General features: G+C 30.3%; 1 protein-coding gene across 3 annotated transcripts in view; it reads right to left on the bottom strand.

The window, feature by feature from the left end:
- Positions 1-901: 901 nt before the first annotated feature.
- LOC106458898 (RNA pseudouridylate synthase domain-containing protein 2-like) overlaps positions 902-20,583 on the bottom strand; it is a 37,832-nt gene continuing 18,150 nt past the window's right edge. For all 3 annotated transcript variants that reach the window (XM_013918462.2, XM_013918460.2, XM_013918458.2), the window contains exons 8-14: positions 15,254-15,395; positions 14,346-14,482; positions 13,829-13,882; positions 13,054-13,145; positions 4,892-4,958; positions 1,793-2,121; positions 902-1,097 (exon numbers count right to left, since the gene is read on the bottom strand). In XM_013918462.2, coding sequence (XP_013773916.1) covers positions 1,032-1,097; positions 1,793-2,121; positions 4,892-4,958; positions 13,054-13,145; positions 13,829-13,882; positions 14,346-14,482; positions 15,254-15,395 — 887 coding nt within the window. In that variant the 3' untranslated portion in view covers positions 902-1,031. The remainder of the gene's footprint in view (positions 1,098-1,792; positions 2,122-4,891; positions 4,959-13,053; positions 13,146-13,828; positions 13,883-14,345; positions 14,483-15,253; positions 15,396-20,583) is intronic.

Here is a 20,583-nt window from a genome sequence, read left to right as displayed (position 1 = left end):
GGTTGAGTCACAATTACTCATCTTTACAATGCTTCACAAAAAAGTGATGTTTCGGTGAAATTACTACATCTATTAGCATTAAATAATTATAAGTTACTGTTATAAAAACAAATCTGATTTTTAAAAAAATTTCATGCAAATTTTCATAAAACAATGTTATATGTTTTATATCAAGAAAAATACCCCTTACCCTTTTACTTTTAAACGTTCCAAGTTTTGTTCAAATAGGAGCATAAGTAAATTGTTTATACATAAATTTCCGACATATTGTGATAAGACCTGCATAAGTCTATTAAGTTATTATCCTTTACAGTGAGAATTTTTTTATTTTATGTGTCAGAACAGTTTAAACTTAAGTTACCCATGTAAAAAAACCACCACAAAATCTACAAATGTAGGGTAAACATGAAGGTCGACTTCCACCTCTCGAAGCATATATTACTGTGGAGCAATAATGTTGCTACAAGCCGGCTCTGAATATTTACAGCATTCAAATATTGAGCAATAGCAGAAGACTAGTGCACGTTATAAAAAAATTCTGAAGCTTCTTATAACTAGTTTAGACAAAAATTACAAATAACAGATATTTTACATGTTTTTCAGAATATTGGTAAATTTAATTTCAGATGTATAACATACATTATTGTCGTCATTCGTAGTACAAAAAGAACATGTTTAGAAATTTTTTAATGTAGTACTGCATAAAAAAAAAAAGACTTGTAGGAATGGTACAGGTATCAGCCCCTGTTGGGTTATCGGACAGCTTGCCAAGTTTCCAACACAAACACATTATCAGTTACTAAGTGAACCTAAACTTCTCTTATAGAAATCTTTGTATATGACTTAATTAGTAAGATGAACTCTCATATATATAGTTCTGTTTAAAGTTCAAACCAAATTCTTATCTCTTTCTCACTTTTTAGTTTATTTCAGACAATTTACAAAAGTCTGTAGAAAAATGAGATATATCATTTCAACACTTATTTACACAAGTATCTGATAACCCAAAATGGAAACCTTGTTCATATTCTTCAACTTTCAGTCCAATCATCTTTTGCCCAAGCTGGCATCTCTGTCTCAAATTCCCAGTCAAGACCCTAGAGAAACAAGATATTTATGAGATTTCACAAAGTTTGGGTAAATTACTTTGTAACTTATTTTACTTCAAGCTGAGATTACTTAATTTTATATATCTGAATAATCAGTTAAACGTAAATCAACGCTGTACAAACTATACTAGATTTAATTAACTGAATCTCAGTGATTAGACTGTACATTTAAACACTTTGGTCTTAAACAAAATTCAAATTTTTCTAAAATATCAAACCTATTATAATATGCTTAAAGCCTTGTTCTTGTTAAAATTATCAAGACTGTACTTTTTGCCACTGATCAAAGAATTCAAATCTAGAAGATTTAACCATCTTTAATATGTTAAAATTTCTATATAACTTGAAATTCAAACTAGAAAATACGTTTACTCTCATGGCAGACAGCAAACAATATGTACTACAACATAACTGTATCTCGCCATTATAGGATACTACTAGTTGTGGGAATATTGATTTATAAAAGTGGAAACATTCCTAATTTTTGAAATAAAACTTTATTACTTATAACTTCTTGTATTTGTAAAATGTAAAACAAAAAACTTTAAAAAATATTTTTTCTATAAACATAACTAATGGTACAAAATTTAAAAAAACAAAAAAAACTTCCTATATTTTTTTCCTTCACACTGTGAACAGAGATATAACAATAAACCCATAACACTCACTGTTCAGAATCTTACCTTATACTTAAGAGCATGTAGAAACATGATGAGATCTGATGGTTTTGGATCTTTATACTTTCGTTGACAGTCATAACAGTTGGGATCATAGGTTATCTTCTTGGGGTCAAAAACGTACTGTTTCTTTAATTTTTCATACTGCTTATCATTTTCAGTGTAATGTTTTAAACTAGAAGTAATGCCACAAGTTAAGGAAGTAGATCCTGCACATTCTATATTTTTATTTTCTTCTGCTATTGTAGCTTGTTGTCCTGATGTGTCCTCATTTTCATCTTTCTTTTCTCCTACAAGTTTGTCATATTTGGTCTGATCACTGTCATTACTTGTACCTACCACAGAAATATAAATCACAAAATTTTTACTTAAAAGAACAATATTTAATAGCTTCAGCTTCTCAATGCATCCCAATCTGGCTGAACTTTACTCTAATGATTTCTCATTCATCACTCTTTATATTCTTCTATTCACTAGCAGCAAAATAATCCATTTCAATAAGTGCATTTAAGATAAAACATTAATTCTTTCACCATTCTCCATGTAAAAAGATGCTTTATTTGAAGGAAAAACAAAATACAGTGTACCATTCTTATACTTGTTCTTTTTTGTTGTTATTTTTTGGAGGGGTCAGTTATCTAACCTGGTTAGTCAATGTTTTGTGGCACAAATGCTATCTGCACCAAACATGATTCACAAATAATTAAATATTATTACTATCAATGTAAAAACAGAAAATAAAAGTCAATGTCAGTATATGTACCAATAAGGTGAAAAAATAATGAAAATGAAAAAAAGGCCTGGAAAAAACTAAAAACATGATCATTCTGGACAACATAACCATTGCTAATGACATTGTCCAATGCCAATGGTAAACCCTGAGATAAAACATATCTAAAATGGCATTGCTGCTGGAAGTCACAGTGAAAGCATGAAAGTAAAATAGGCAGTTGTGACTTGAGTGTTACATTGGTGGATCAGTCCCTTGTAAAAGAAACAATGAGCAATGAAACTGTGGCCAATACATAACCTAGACAAGACAACTTCCTCACTCTCCAATCCTTATGAAAACTAGACGGCCAAACAGCAGCAGACTTTATCTGGAAAAGCTTGTTATGAAGTTGTTCACTCTAAATCGAATGCTAACTGGTGCCTTGATTATAGGTCTGAAGTCCACACAAGGGACAGGCAGGGCTGTGACAATGCCAGAGCAGACAGATTTAGCTGCAGTGTCAACGAGCCTGTTCCCACAAATATTAACATGGCCAGAAATAAAAAAACTGAATAGCTATAAATGATAAACAGAAGAGCCAATTGTTTCTGTATATCCAAGAGAATTGGATGAGAACCCACATTAAGCAATTCCTTAGTCTTCAGAGAACTAAGTGAGTCAGAAGAGATAGCACATTTAGCTTACAGCTGAGTTTTCACATGATCCAAGGCAAGTGAAATAGCATACAAATACAGTGAACAAAGAATCTGTAAAGGAGGTCATGTAAGCAACCACAAAGCCACAGAATCACCAGATTTCAAACCACCCATAGAGAGGTTGGGATGGGTGGACATGGCAAATGGGCCTGATTTTCTAGTTTATGGCTCCATAAACAAATAAAAATAAAGGCTATAAAAATTATACTTTGCCTGAGTAATACCTATATTATAAGGAGTAATCCACGTGAAATTTTGAACTTCTCAGAGAGGTGGTAAATAAAGTAAAGAAGATGGAATATCTAGAGGGCAAATGTCATTATTCTCATACTAGGGGAGATTGAGGATTTTTTAAATATTTCCTTATAAAATTAAAAGACATAAAAATTATATAATATTAAAATTTATTTATTAACTATGCTTTGATGTCAAGGTTATTCATATACAATGATAATAATGTAGTTTAATTAAATTTGGAATGTAACTTTGACCTTTCTATAGTGAGAGGATTAAACAAAGAACTACCAGCACAAGGCTTCAGATGATCCATTATATTTTGTTTTAAACATTGTTTGGTTGATCCCACTTAATCTTGTCCACATCAAGAACACACAAACAATCAATAACAATGTAGAAGCATTGAAGTTTCATAATTCTGTCCTTTATCTTGAAAAAGTTCTCAATACAGTTTTTAAGGCTATATACACTGAAATTTATGGATACTTTGATTTCAAAATATTTTTTAACTTTGTTTCTCAGCATATAACTGTCTCTGCCCATAAAAGAAAGCCTGACATAAAATGACAGTTTGGGCATATCAAAACTCACTTTACAGGGCATGTACATTCTGTAATTATAGTTACTGGCTATACAATTATCTATTCCCATAAAATAACATATTTATCCATATATTTAAAAGGCATAAAACTGTCAACATGACTAAATAATCCCATGTTGATTTATGATATGTTGCTATTTCTATACAATCTCCAAAATTATTAATACATAGGTCTAGAAAATACAAATTTGAATTTGTTTCTTCTTTGGCTGTATACTTAATACAAGGATATTGTTTGATTAAATACTCTTAAGAATTCAGTAACTTGTTTTTTTTTCCTTAAAGATAACAAAGCTATCATCAAACTGTTCAATTTATGGTTAAAAACAGTTATGTATTGAGAAATAAAAAAATATCTTGGAAAATACCTATTCACATGTCAATGTATCTTGTCTTACACTTGGTATCAAGAACTGAGACATTTTTCAAGATAAAGGACAGAATTAATAAACTTCAAATCTCCTCACTGTATACTGATATGTTTGCTCTCAATGTGGATGAGGATATATATGGATCAATCATGCACGTTTAAAACAGTGTATAAATGAGCACCTGAGGTCTAGTGCTGGTAATTTTTCAAACATCTAGATCAGGAACATAATGGAACTGCTAACAAAAGGAACTTTGACATAATATGTTTAAACAATGAACAAGATATAAGAATAAAAGAGCCTCTAACAATCAAGAAACTAAAACAAACACTCTAATAACAGACTAAATTATCAATAACAATAAGTGATTTATGTTTTATAACTTAAAATTTAAATTCTTTGGTGATAGTACATTCAACAGAAAGAAGAATAAAAATATGAGCATTCTTTAAACATCTTTGTTTTTACCTGAAGAACTTTCTTCTTCATTAAGCCAGTTTTCTGCAGTGTGTACTTTTATAAGATCTTCAAGAAGCTGAGGAAAAATAAATACATGAAAATTATTCTTCCTTGGTATCATTAAATACTTGATAGTACATCAAAAACTTTGAAATACTGAAAGTTTTCATAGTCATCTTGTTGTTAAAATAACAGTATTCCTACATCAACCACAGAAAATATTCTAATTGTCATTATTTTGTTGGTTGTGCTAAGTTATGTTCTTTTCACTTAAAAGTTAACTTATTCAATCCTTTTTTTTATATACCAAACTTTTCAATACTGGATTTTACTTTCAAATTTACTCATCAAAAGACACCACTAATTTAAAAAATTATAGGAAATAGTGGAGAGCCATGAATTTATCACAAAAGACAATTTTTTTTCCTTCAGAACTTACCAATTATTAAACTATTTATTGTTTCATAAGTACTATACAAGTATAATAAAGGTGCTGATAATACAAACATCATTATAATGAAACTCTTTGATTTAGTTTCATAATAGTAGCTTATCATTGTTAACAATACAAATGCTTTAGCAAAATTAAAACTAAGAACCTGAACTTGTCCTTTTTATAAAGTTGAATAATAAATGACATTATTCAAAAATTTCAAAGACTGAAAAAATACTCATCTAGTTTTGAAAAACAGCCACTTGTTTCAATATCTAAATTGCTGTTCACAACAGACAACAATTACTGTGGAGTAAAACAAAGTTAAGATGTAAAGTTTTACCTTAATGTAAATTTCAATTGAATCAATGTGGCAAGTTTTCAAACTATATACTAGGCACAGATTACACTTCACAGTTACTATGTTTAACACAAGAAGTTTATTGTTGTTGTTCATTCACAGAACATATTTCAAAGTTGTTTAAATGCTGAATATGCAATATTTTACAGTGGCTCCATTATTCATGTTGTGTAGTTGTGATATACTTTATGTACCCAAGTATATCACAATTATAGAACATAAACATCTTCCAAACTACACAACTGTAATATTGTGTAATTCTTCTGTTACAATTAATGAGGTATATTACAGTTATAGAACATTAATTATCACAACTTCTCAGCAAAACACATTTTATAATTGTTCAGTTTCAGAATACATTTTAGTTTACTTGCTAAGAATATGAAATTTCACAACTTTTTTAGTAAAAATAAACTTTTTTTAAATATCACATCCTTTGAGCTACACAATACATAATACTTTGAAATGTTCAGTTATGTTACTTGTTAGCTGTGGCATAGCAGCTCATAGAACGGCTCTGAGTAATTTTCAAGTACAAACTTTTAGCTCATATCTCCATCTCTTGACCAATTTGAGATCTAATTAAAACCTCTTGTGATATTTGAATTTCACACCTTATCAGCAACATAACTTTACAATTATTCAGTTACTGAACATGTGGTATTTCAGCTACACAACACGTGATACTTCACTTGTTCAGTTACTAAACATGTAGAACTTGAACATCACTAGATTTGGGCAATTTAATTGATACAACTGATTACCTACAAGCAGAAATTACATTGATCAGTGTCATGAAAACTAATCGATTAACCAAAATTATGATTAAACCAACTGTCATGAAAATAAGGGTTTCTGATTATTCAAACTATACAAGTAATTGATATGCCATCACCAAACTTTTTCACCCCATCTTTGTTATAGTAAAGCTACTAAGGCTATCTGCCACTGTCACTAATTTTGAAAAGATGACTAGATGGAAGACATATGGTTGGCAACACCCGCTGCCAATTTCATTTCTTCTTGTACATACTATGGTTCAAGTAACACTGTACTAGCTGATTAATTAAATGTAATAAATTAACTCTCTCGTTACAGGTACATCAAAGTGCACATGTCACGACCTTTTACACAGTTGCATTCAAAATTTATTTAAACTACTTTATTATCAATGTATACAAATAAACTTGGCATCAAAATGTAGTTAATAAATCAAATGTTAATAATATATAAGTTTTAATTTTTAAAGGAAGTATTTGAATAAATCCTCAATCTCTCCTCATTTGAGAATCATGGTATTTGTCCACTACATCTTTCCCATTCTCTATTTTTCATCACCCCTCTCTGATGTCCTGAGTTTAACATAAATTACTCATTATAGATATTACTAAGGTAATGTCTAACTTTTATAGCCTTCAATCTTTTTTGTTTAAGGAGAGACAAACTAGATAGTTAGATCCACTTCTCATATCTGCTCTTACACAATTAGCCAATAATTCTCTCTGACTATTCTATTACATCATCTATAACTAATAAAAACACAAAGTTTTAATTTACTAAAAGATGTAGAATACTACTTTAGTCTTAGAAGAGATTTGTTAGTTACTTTACCCACAGATTGAAAACTCAGATCAAGCAACTAAGGGAATTATTTTAAGACACTTATGCCTTATTTTGAAAGCCACTTAAATTATAAGTTACAGGACATTGTTTGCTTTGTTTGTTTTATTATTATGTGTTCTTATGTGCATTCTTCAAATAAAAAAAATGATTTCATGTACTAGTGCCATAATTACAAAAATAATTATGCTTACAAAAATTTCATCAGTGGGTTGACAGCAAAAAAACAAGAGGCCAAACACAAGTACTAAATTTCTTGTTTTCATAATGGTTACAAGATCAACCAAATCAACAGTCCATATAGAATTATGGTAAAAAAAAAATAACAGATAAAATATAAAAGTTTATTTAAAAAACGTTTGATATTCATTTATGTGGTTTTAGAGGTTATGCAAATGAAATTTGGAAACTGTAAGATAAATAAAAATATTTTTAATCTTAACATGAAAATCCCCTAGAACTTGGAGTAGTCAACACTCCGACTTCATATATTCATGGATCTTTAGTAAAATGGATGACTTTAGAGGAATGATCAAAACAAAGGATTTGGGTATAATAGGAATAACTGAAATGTGATTGAATGTAGAGATTTATGATGAAAGGAATTTCTTTGAAATACAGGGTTATAGGTTTTTTAAATGGGATAGAGTACTAAAAACAGAGATAGGAGTGGCTTTACATGTAAAATGTAAGTTTCAATCTGTTCAAGTTGAAGAAATCAAAGCTAATAACAATGAGATTGAATCTGTTGGAGTTTTTGTTAGTGGTTATAAGTGGAGAAATGCTTTTAGTTGGAATCTGTTGCAGACCACCAGATGAAACTGATGAAATTGAGAAACTCTATAGAGAGATAAAGAATTTTTCAAATTTCAATGAGGTTATAATGATGGGAGATTTTAATTTCAGGCATATATACTAAGAAAAGTTAAGAGTCAAATCATGAGAGAGAGATAGGTTTTCAAACTGTTCAGGATGGTTTTCTTGAACAATTAGTTAGAGAATTTACAAGGTACAATGCTATTTCAGGTTTTATTGTTAACTTCTAATAAAGAAATGGTTGATAGGACAGAGGTTGGGAAACATCTGGGTGAAAGTGATCATTGCTCAATTAGAGTAGATTTTTTGCTACACATGGAGATAAGAAATGGAGATTTTGGTTTCAAATTTCAAAAACAAATTTTGAAGAGATGAGACAAGAATTATGTGCTGTAAATTAGGCAACTGAAATAGTTGGAGATACCAATCAAGTGTGGAAAAAAATGTTAATTAAATTCTAATATGTTCAAGATAGGAATATTCCTTATAGACAAAAGAAGATAGCTGCACGTAAAAAAAAACAGGTTGGCTCATAAAGGATATATAGGATAAAATTATACAAAAGCATTATAAATATAAGGAGTTTAAACTCACTGCAATGATGGGATTTTTGAAGGACTATAAAAGAACAAAATAGTTGGTCAAATGGGAAGCTACAAAATCAAAAAACAGTAAGAAAAAAGGTTGGCTGAAAATGTAGTGGCTATAAGAAATTGAGAAACTGTACAGAGAGAGATAAAGAATTATTCAAATTTCAACGAGGTTATAATTATGGGAAATTTCAATTTCAGGCATATAGACAAGGAAAAGTTAAGAGCCAAATCATGAGAGAGAAAGATTTTTAATAGGGACAGAGTACTAAAAACAGAGATAGGAGTGGCTTTACATGTTTTTATAACGATTACAAGATCAACCAAATCAACAGTCCATAATTCTTTCTGAGGTAAGGAACACAATACTACAGATGTGTCTTAACCAGCAACCAATAAAATGATATTATAACCTCTTTAAATTTGTATTCAATATTTCTGTAAATACAACCTAAAATCCTATTTGCCCTGCCACTAACAACAGCATATTGCTTGGGTGGTTTAAGAGACTGGTACAGGTAGTCTTCAGATGTGGAGGATGCAGTTAATTTAAAGATTAAGGGAAAGGTAGATAAATATTAAAATAATAAGGGCTGGCTCTGAGTTGTTTTTAAGGGTTTAGTTTAATTTAGTGGTTAGATCAGCCTAGATGGACCAATAGGTCCCTTATTGTCCTTTAATGTTATGTTTATAAAAATACTTAATCAAAAAATTTGATTTTTTTGTGTACAAAAGACTTGTATATTTATTAAAAGCTTGCTATATTTTGTGAAGATACAAGAAATAAAAACACCTTAAACATACTTTCCATTGGTGTATGTTTAACAAAAATAAAAAACACCTTTCCATTAATAAATTTATTAGCAAATATTTCTAACCACTCAGCTTTAAATATCACACCTTATCAGCTACACAATACATGATAATTCACAGTTTTTCAATTACTGAGCAAGTGATATTTGAATATCATACCTTCCCAGTCACATAATGTGTAATACTTCCCAGTTGTTCAGTTACTAAACATATGATATTTGAACATCACGCCTCACATACACTACACATAACACTGACATGTTGTTGGGTTACTAAACATTTGGAATTTGAATATCACACCTTCTCAGCTAAAAACATATAATACTTCACAGTTGTTTAGTTACTGATCATGTGGTATTTGGATATCACCTTCTCAGCTACACATAAATTATTTTAGCTTTTCAGTTACCCAACATGTGATATTTCACAGCCTCTCAGTTACACCACACAAGTTGTATCACATTAACCCTCAAATTGCTCATTTGTTTTCATAACATTTACTACCAATACCACCCACATATTAACTCTCTGACAATGGGATGGATGGATTCAACCCAGCCCGTAACAATCAAATTATCCATGAGAGTAGTTATACTATAATTTTTGATAATATATGCATACCTTCACAAAATTTCGCAGATTATCAGTAAGAATTACAAGACTTCCGTACATAAAACATCAGGTTTTTAAATTAAGTATTAATATTTATCACGAGATATTTTCTTTCGGAATGTTGACTATCCAGCATGCTAAGTAATTTTGATTTTAAGATTATAAAGATTTTTCTTTATCTGAAAATTGTCAAGTTTCATTTGCATAATCTCTATAACTTCCTAAATATCTATGAAATGTTTCTTTATACTTTATCTGTTATTTTCTCTACCCTAGCTCTATACAGGTTTGGTCAATTTGACCAGCTTCGTAACCACTATAAAAAATAAGGAAATAAATTTAAATTATGCTTTTTTGCATTCTAGGATGACTGAAATTTGTAACAGGAAACCACAAATATTTATTCTAAATAGCTTAAACCTCGTAACATTATACATCTATTTATAGTTCTTATTTTTGTTTTACTGACTTTTCAGCCGTGTCTGACTAATAGTGCCACAGAAATTGCAATCAACCTGTGCATGTGCAGCTCATTTTACTGTATTCAATAGCATAAAACTGGCTTTTACAAAATGCAACTGTCTTAGCTTTGTACTACTAGTGCACCAGTATTTTTTAAAATACAAGTCACATTACATATGTATATATATATCAGTACTATTACAAATAAATTCTTAAATTCCAGTTATTGTTCTTCAAACATAGAACAGCAAATAAAGAAATATAAAAGACAATGATCTCTACTGCTTATGAATTTTAGTGTTATGAAGTTTATACTTGCTTGCCTTAAACTGCTAAGCCTTGTCAAATTTCAGGTTTTATATATGCATTTTGAAATAACAAAAAATTATAAATTACTATATCAATACCACAGAATTTCACTGTAATTTATCAGGCTTAGGAACTAAATTGTATTTGGGTCTAAAAAATATAATATCCAATTGCCATTTTGTATTACCTCTACTATACAAGCTTTGAAAGAGAAAGACTGTTATTTAGCCCATAAAATCTTACGAAAGCTGAGAGAGCCATGTGGGGGAAAACCTGAGCTATCGATTGGTTATGAACACATAATGGAGCACAGTGGGTATATGTAAACAAGTAATGAAAGAAGGGGGGAGAGCCACTGTGGTGGATTTGCTAAATAGAATATCTTAGCAAATATAAAAAATAGGAGGTTCTTCTTTCATATACTAGCTTGTCAATATTGGAAATTTCAGTTTCTAATTCATAAGAAACTATAGACGTTGTATTATGTGCATCATAAAATGTAATCTTACCAAACATACCACATGACACACAAAAATTGATATTTAGCAATTTTGTTTTAATATTTACTTTTAAGTTAAGAAATTAACAAATATATAATACTAATATACAATTTGATGCCAGACTTATTGATTGACATACATTCATAAGACAGTATTTCAATAAAATTGTGAATGTAAGTCTACAAATATGATGACATACCCTCTGACCCCTACCCATAGGAAAACCCATCTTGATAAAGTTAAGTAATTTTATGTTTTTGCCTGTTAAGAGTGCTCAGTGTTAAACTGACCAAAAGTTGGATAAAAATCACTCATTTTCTTACATAGGGAACTTCAATAGACATTAATGAAATTAATTGAAATATTAATATTTCAGTTTAAATTCTTTTGTTTAACTTGTATGTTATTAAAAACCTATAAATAACATATTCATGGATCTACAAGCAACTTGCTGCACAAACTTTCTAAACAAATGTTTTAAAAAGGTGAAGAAACCCAATAAATAATTTTGGGCTTAACAGAAGTTTCACAGATAAACAATATGTGCCATTTAACAGCTGTTCATTTACTGAACTTTTGACAGTTCACATCTGCTCAGATATAAATAATATGGTATATCACAACTGGCTTTTTACTAAACATATCATATTTCATGTTTACTTTATTACATAGCAATTATTTATTTATCATACTCATTTATATGGTATATCACAGCTAAGTTACTAAACATGTGTTTCTCAGTTTTAGTGTTATCAACTGCTTCCCTGGTGATCCCAAGTATACTTGTGCCAAGCAGTCTTGTAAATAACTATTATACCATGTTAAATCGTGATGCATGTACCCTGAAAGTTTTTTACCTAAGTACATGTGTGAGACTGAAATTCCATTTTATACTAATTCCATATTTCATCAATAGATATCAGCACAAGCAGGTAATTGCGTAGCCAGCTTCTGATAAGAAAAGGTAAGATAGTCTAAGAAGAGAGCAAGTACTTTTGTCTGGACTGTGATGTACCACACTGTGTCACACCATGCTTCTGAATCTACCATACAACAACAAACATCCAGTTGAATATGTTATTGCTTTGATATATTTTTCTGAAAGATTTTCTTTTAATTCTTTTTATAATTGTGTAATTGTTTTCTGCATGTTTAAGATGTTTCATGCAAATAAACATATATCTTATTTTCTTCACACTTTTCATATATTCCATGAGATATTTTGGGTTTATAATAAAAGCTTTATTATACTTTTTTTTATATATATTAAAATTAATAACAAATTATTAGAAAACATTTGGTATTTCACTTTGCCTATATGCATACTTTAAAAAAAATATGATGTTTTTCAGAACATACTTAGGGAAGAAAAGGGTAAAAGAAAGGGTTAAGTAGTATATTCCACAGTTACTTAGTTCCAGAATTTTACTATCACCTAATTACTAAGCATTTCTTATTTCACTGTTGACTTGTTACCAAACATGTAGCATTTCACAGTTACTCAATTACATAAAACTGTATTGCAAACTCACTCAGCAACAGACTGTAGTATTCAGAGCCGTTTAGGTATAGAATCTGTGGTAATTCAATGTGTGGTTATATTTCCATACCAGACCAAAAACAAACTTAATTTTCACACAATGAAAATCTCTCACCTGTTCCCTTGATTTTCCCAAATCTCCCCCTTTCCCTTTGTTTGGCCCAAACACTTCATGGTTATATAAAGGATCATTCACAATGGGATGTCCTACAGTTAAGAAAAACAAGAAATAAAAGAACATAACATTTCCCAAAATGATGAACCAAAACACATTGTTACAGAAATGCTTTGTTACATGTAAGTTTTAACCCATAAATTAATACTACCAAAATCATTCAAAAGTATGTATTTTTCATTAAACAATTACACTTTACCACTACAAATGTTTATGTACAACATTTAATAAGAGATAAACACTATAAAATGTTCATAAATTTCCAATCATCCACAAACAAGTAATAATTAATACAACTCTTACTTTCTTCACATTTTTAAATCTCAAGAACCATAACTATGTATAATAATTATATGCCTTGTAAGGAAAAATGGTATCTAAAGACAGTGTTGTTGTACTGTTTAGTGAATACAAAGTTATTGGGATAAAAAATTGAATGTACCCTAAAAGTGAATCTGATCACAAAGGCATTTTTATAGCCAAAAAAATTGTAAATTAACATTTTCCTAAATTGAAAATGTATTTCCAATAATACATACCTCCACTGACACTTATAGCTATTACTCGACCACCAGGGTTGAGTAATAGCTATAAGTGTCAGCAGACTTAAGAATGTTTTGGAAACAAGTTATTCATAGCATCTTTTATTTTTGTAAAAAAATCTTTCACATAAAATAATCAATGAAATATTGATATGTTAAGATTTAACACTTACCTAGGTACTGCAGATGTATTCTTATTTGATGCATTCGACCTGTTAATGGACGACCTGAGAGAGAAATTTGATTTTACCTTTTTGATTCCTTAAATAAGGTGATAAAATGTAAGGTAATCTCAATGAGCCAAATGGCCTTCTGCTGCCGAGTTCTTTCATATATTCTTATATCTCTATTTTGTATTTTGTTTTCCTATCATTCTGTTACTAGTGTTGAGTCCAATATTTCTAAAGGTACAAATTCTATGGGTAAAAAAAATACTATCATATGAAATATTTAGATTTTCTTTTTAAGGATTTGAACAAATAGTCTGAAAACAACTTACAATTAACATTTAACTAATACAATTAGAATAAACAAAAGTTTACTAATCAAAATACAAACAGTATTGGCCACAACCAGCTATGTTAGTACTTACAGAAAACTCTAAAACATTCTTTCTGACAAATAATATTTTAAAGAACTTTTTTTCTATCTAATAACTGAATCTATTTGATAACAAGTTTACATACTTACACATCACAACACTTGACTTTCCATTATAACTAAGCTTGGAAAACTCTGTCTTACAACCTTTACCAGATGGACTTACAACACACACTCCTATCTTGTGAGATATTACTTCAATGGGCTCAACACAACAAACAGGCTGACTGAAAGATAAAACAAAATATTTTATTCTTAAATAATTCTTTATAACCAACTAACTGGACATAACTATTTTTCAGTCACCCTTCCTCTATACACACAGAGTTTGTTTTCAAGGCAGGTAATTTACTGAATCTTCTAAGAATGCACAATGCATGCCATCTGTTTTTGTTTTTTTTCATGGTTAACAAAATAAACATTAGTAAATTTACACACAAAATGTTTACAGTAGAACATGCTTTAACATAAAAAAACTCAATACTTTTTAAAATAACACTATTAGCTCCAATACGGTTTTTTTTCTACATAAGACCTTTTTGAGAAATTAGATTTTTCATATATTTTGGCAAAGTGAAAAAAAGTTCCAGAAAAAGCATTATGACCAAATCTTTCTTTATATAAGGTTTGAAATTATAATTCTTTATGTTTATAAAAATTGGCATCTTTACCTATATGTAAATACATGTTAACATTAGTGATAGAACAAATTTTTTTTCTGATTCATAATTCTAATTATCCATGGACATTTACTACATTTATCTTCCAATTGTCTGTTTTCTACAAAACATTCTTAAAATTGTATATCTTAAGATTTCAGGTAAAATGATCAAACATTTATGTAAGAAATAAGGCCTCCTAATGTTGATTTCCTTTAGAAACTGTAGTAAAAACAAACACTTATTATCTATCTAAAAATAATCAAAGGCAGAGTATTCATTGCTTATTTAATTTTAAAAGTCACTCTGTTGGGAAATGTTTAGCAATACAACACTGACTCAGGGAAGTTACCGTCCACACGACAAACATATTCTTTGCTGACTTGTCTTTCTCGTATTTGATCCATCATTGTTTTAACCCTGTCAGCTTTCAACCCAAACATCAGTAATCCAGAGGTTAACCGGTCCAGTCGATGAAGTACTAAAGGTTAAAAAGAAATATAAGATTATTTAACATTTGATGGTGTTTAAGTGATCTGTTCTAAACCACAAAAAAAAATACACAAATGTTAAATTGTGCAAACTTCCTTATAAAGAGGAAAGATATATTGTAATCTAAAGGTTGAAATTTAATGAGAACAGCAAATATATACAGCTAAGTTTCTGGTCCTACAAAATACTATGACAGTTATTTGGCAGAAAAAGACAGAAACTTTGCATAAACCATGAATTCATATAATACCACTTAAAAACTTCTTTTCATGTTTAGTAGCTCCTAAGAACACCTAAGTCTAATTATTAGTTTGCTACTTTTCTTTTTACTACTAGACAATAATTAGTTTATATACTATATTCTGGCTGCTATCTTCAGAGAAGTCCTGGAAAGGATTTTATGTGGTGACAGGAGCCAGGATTTTAATCCTTAGTTTCCTTGTAAGAAAGTCTGGTGTGCTATCCACTCATATGGGATTTCTACCAATAGAACTAGAGTCAACTAAAGTTAACATTTTCTAACACTGAGAATGTATTTCAGATAGATATCTCTGCTCATATAGTAGCTTCCCTCGATTTTGTGCTGCTCTCTATATGCACAAGTTTTTACTCACAACTAACCCTGAGGCTCCTATCTGAACTCACGTGTTTCCACGTGGTATTGCTGCTCTGTAGCGTGAAACAACCCTTCACTGATAGGAGTGTCACACACCCTCTATACTGATCGTAGAAAAGATGCACAAGAAGCAGGGAGGATGAGTGGAAAGTGTGAGAGGAGGTAAGTATCTATTGGAAATACATTTTCAATGTTAGAAAATGTTAACATCAATACGTTACTTTACCTCCTCTAACATAACTAGAATGTCACATTATAGTGGTTGAGGAACCAGTGCATAAGTAACCTTGATGAGCTTCTTTCAGAAAGTGTCTAAAGAAGAATCCATGGAGCATAACACCCAATACCAAGAAAGTACAAGGGCACACCCATGGGAGACTGTACCCCTTCTGTACTAGGGCATACTCTTTCACCCATAATGAAGAAATGTGTTGCCAAGTTGGGCAGAAAAGAAACAAGTTCAGAAACACCACATGGAAACTGGATGTGCTTTATGGTGTCGTGTGGCTAAGACATGTCAGATTGTACATTGCCGATCTACTCCAGTCCAAAACCAGGCAGCATTGGATGTGTGTCACCTGTTCTGGAGTAGGATCCCAACGATCTTAACCTCCATATGAGTGTCAACAAGTGAAATATTAATCACTGGCATGAGCAAAATATTAACACGTCTGCACATGCGAGTGCCAAATTGAGAAGTGATGATTTTACAATCAGTATAGAGAGAGTGAGCTGCACTAGGAGGGTTGCTGTATGCTCATTTCCATGTTACAAAGCAGCAATACCACATGGAAACACAAGTTTAGGTAGAAGCCTCAAAGCTAGTGGCAAGCAATATTGTGCATATAGAGGGCAGCACAAAACCGAGGAAAGCTATTATGTGAGGAAGGTAAGATATTGTATCATAATATATGAATGCTTTCTAGAGGGGTATCAAGGGGTTGCCGAGTTTTATGATAGGTTGACCAAATGTTTTATTAGATAGGTTGATATAAAGTCTTCTTTTCTTTTTCTTTTTTTCTTATGTGTGGTTTATATTCCATTTTACTGCATGGTCTTCAGTGACAGAATGGGCCACTGCATATAGATAGGTGTTACAGACTTGTATGTCTGTTATGTTCATCTCCTTTAACTTTTTGTTGATCTTTTTGTTTCTATAATGTATTGAAACCCATATTCAAAAAAGATATTCTAAATGTCAATTTTGTTATCCATTGGGTCTTTAAATGGTTTAGTGTATACTAACTGCAATCACATTGTGTTGTGGCTTTAGAATACTGTTCTGACATTATACTGTTTACGTATGAAGCACATCAACTATCCTTTTCATATAAACTGCACTTACTATAAGGATGTAGCTGGAGAAATAAAAGGTAATACAATATAAAACTTTACTTTTCAACTGCACCACATCTGGTAACATGCATTTCAAAACATCTACCACCCTGCTACACATAGGATATATTCACCACAAGCTGCTATTCTAAATAACACCTCCCATTCAGCTGTTGTGTCTCAATGAATACCTCCATCTAAACATAAAGTGTATGCTGTCTTTGAAAAATATTACTCTGCTTGAACATAATAAACCAAAGACAGAAGGCTTTTGAAACATTGACCTTTCTCCCCAAGATACTTTTGTAGGTTAGCCTTCCAAGATTTTTCATACAACTCATGTTGAAATAGGCAGTTGCTGCCCATTTCAGTTTTCTTTATTCATAATCAAAGGTCATATCTTGTGTTTAAAAAATAATAATTTTCAAATTTTAGATAATTGTTTGCTTTACTTCTAAATTTACTGTTCTATGTTTTAAGAAAAATAAGTTTATGAACTTATTTCTAAATAGTAATAATCTATATACATATATAATGTATAATAATGGAAATGTGACTGCATTTTACAAAATACTAGTCTACTAAAACACAGCCAAGACAGGTCACATTGTAGAGACTAAAGGTCAATTACTTATTACTGGATATGGTAACATGAAAGCATGTGTGCCACATTATTGCAACTTCTGTATTGTTAGCCAGGCATGGCTGAAAGGTCAATATAATAAAAATAATAAATATATATAAATGTGTAATGTTATGAAATTTAAGCTATTTGGTCTAAACAGTTATGTTTTCGTGTTATAATTTGTAGTCATTCTAGAAAGAAAAAGGCATAATATATTTTTATTTCCTAATTTTTTATGGTGGTTACAAGATTGGCCAAATCTACCAAATCCTTACAGAGACTTTTTAGTGAAATAATAGATAAAATATAGTTTCTTTCTTGATAAACGTTTGATAACTATCTGGACATTATAAAGATTTCACATGTGATAACTGAAAATTTTCTGACGCATAAAAGTATTTTTAATCTTAAAATGAACATGCGAAAAGAAAAAAAAGGCATGAGAAAAACATTGCTTAACAAAACTTAAGACTTAATAAAAAAAATTAGATATTTTGCATATGAAAGCATTGTAACATTTACTGATTATCTGGCAAACTTCATTTGTTTGTTTGTTTTTTGAGCAAAGCTACATAAAATGCAACCTACTCAGTGTAAGCTGCATGGTCTGAACCCATGCTCTAGTTGCAATAACAGATTTATGTAGCAGCTAATCTACCAGGGGTTTATGTGTTGTTAAATACATACAGTATTAACTCTCTCACTACGGGCTCAGTCGATAAAACTGAGCTAATGACAACAAATTGACCTTTAGTTTCCATACTATAACTTTTAATATGTTTAGTGTATCTTCAAGACATTTTGCAAGGTTTCAGTAAATATTATAAGTCTTTTGTACACAAAAAATCAGGAATTTAAGGAGGTATTTTTACTAAAGTATTAAACGTTAAAAAGAAATATTGGCAATTTGTAAATAAGAGGATGTGACAGGTGGGTGTGGCAAGAGGGGTTTAATTTTCTATTTTACGGCTCTGTAACCAAGTAAGATTGAAGTCTATAAAAATTATGCTTTGCCTAAGCGATGACAATATTATAATTAGTAATTTACATTTAATTTCGTACTTCTCAGATAGATGGTAAATAAATTAAAGAAGAGCAAATGTTAGAATTCTCATACTAGGGGGAAACTGAGTATTTTTTTAATATTGCTATGTCAACTTAAAACTTATATATTAAAGTATGGATTATTTTTAGTTTATTCATATACCATAATAGTAAAGCACTTTCATTAAATTTTGAATGAAACTCAGTAAAGCCTTGTGACATGTGCAGAAAAGAATGGCCATATGGAAAGAGTTAATATTTATTATAATACTAAATGAACACGTCTCCAGCTTTCACTACCCTCAATTAGAATGTTGAAAAAATCTAAACAACAAGGGACAATTTGGTCCTTCAATGCAGTCCTTGCACCCCTTCCCTTGAGAAAACTAAATACTTAGATCCACCCTTTATTTTTCAGGACATCATTGATTTTACTCATCAACTTTTGTAAGCTGCCTTCCTCCACTACTGCCAATTACAACTAATTCCATGAGTTTAAGCCACTATGTTAGAAAAATAACATTGCCTTCTTTATATCTTAGCTCATTTTCTACAAACATTACACCTATGTCCTCTTGTCATCCCCAATTTTCTAAAATTGATATTATTAACTGTTAAAATTGAAGGAACAGCTAAACCAAATTTTTGACCAAACAACATACAAAAAAGATACATAATTTAACAATCTAAAAGAATTATTCAACATTAAATGAATGTATATTAATCATAAACATTGTTTTTTATAGATTAGTTAAAAAATAAAATAACTTTTGCCAAGACAAAGAAAGTGTTTGAATATCTGAAAATAGCATATTATTCAATAGCCATATTAGCATTTTGAAACATTTTTATGAAAATTATGTTGCTAAAAATGTTATATCAAAACATATAGTTCAAATGATGGATTAATTATTTTAAAAAATGGATAAAGTATTGTTCATTAGCCCTACACACACTGGCTAATTCACGTACCTTCACAACATTTGGTAAGATGTTAGTACAGATTACAAGTCTTTTATACAAAAAAAAATTCAGATTTTATAATTTAGTATTTCAGCAAAGACTTATCTGTGAATATGTGGAGTCAGCTCATTTATTTGTAGTTTAAGCACAAAGCTACACAATGAGCTATCTGTGCTATGCCCACCACAAGTATCAAAACCTGGTTTCTAGCACTGTAAGTCAACAGACATACCGCTGTGTCACTAGGGACATGTGGAGTCAGAATGTTGAACAGTCCAAGTGCAAGTGATTTTTACGTTAAGATTAATAATTCTTCTTTCATCTTACTGTTTTCAAACTTTATTGCATAACCTGCGAACCTCCTAAATGAACATCAGATGTTTTTTTTCAGTAAAAATCTGTTACTTTTTCTACCCTAATGTTTCAGAATGACTGCAGATTGTAACAGAAAATTACACACATTTATCCTAAACAGCTTAAGGTTTGTAACAGTTTACATGGGAATGTAGTTTATTGCACTTTGAACCATGTCTAACTAATAATACCGCAATAGAAACTGTAAATCACATGGTGAACATGTAGCTCAAGTTATCA

This window comes from Limulus polyphemus, unplaced genomic scaffold (genome assembly GCF_000517525.1).
Source record: "Limulus polyphemus unplaced genomic scaffold, Limulus_polyphemus-2.1.2 Scaffold530, whole genome shotgun sequence".
Classification (NCBI taxonomy): Eukaryota; Metazoa; Arthropoda; class Merostomata; order Xiphosura; family Limulidae; genus Limulus; species Limulus polyphemus.
The sequence above is the reverse complement of the archived record's forward strand: the minus strand, read 5'-3'. Positions and strand labels throughout refer to the sequence as shown.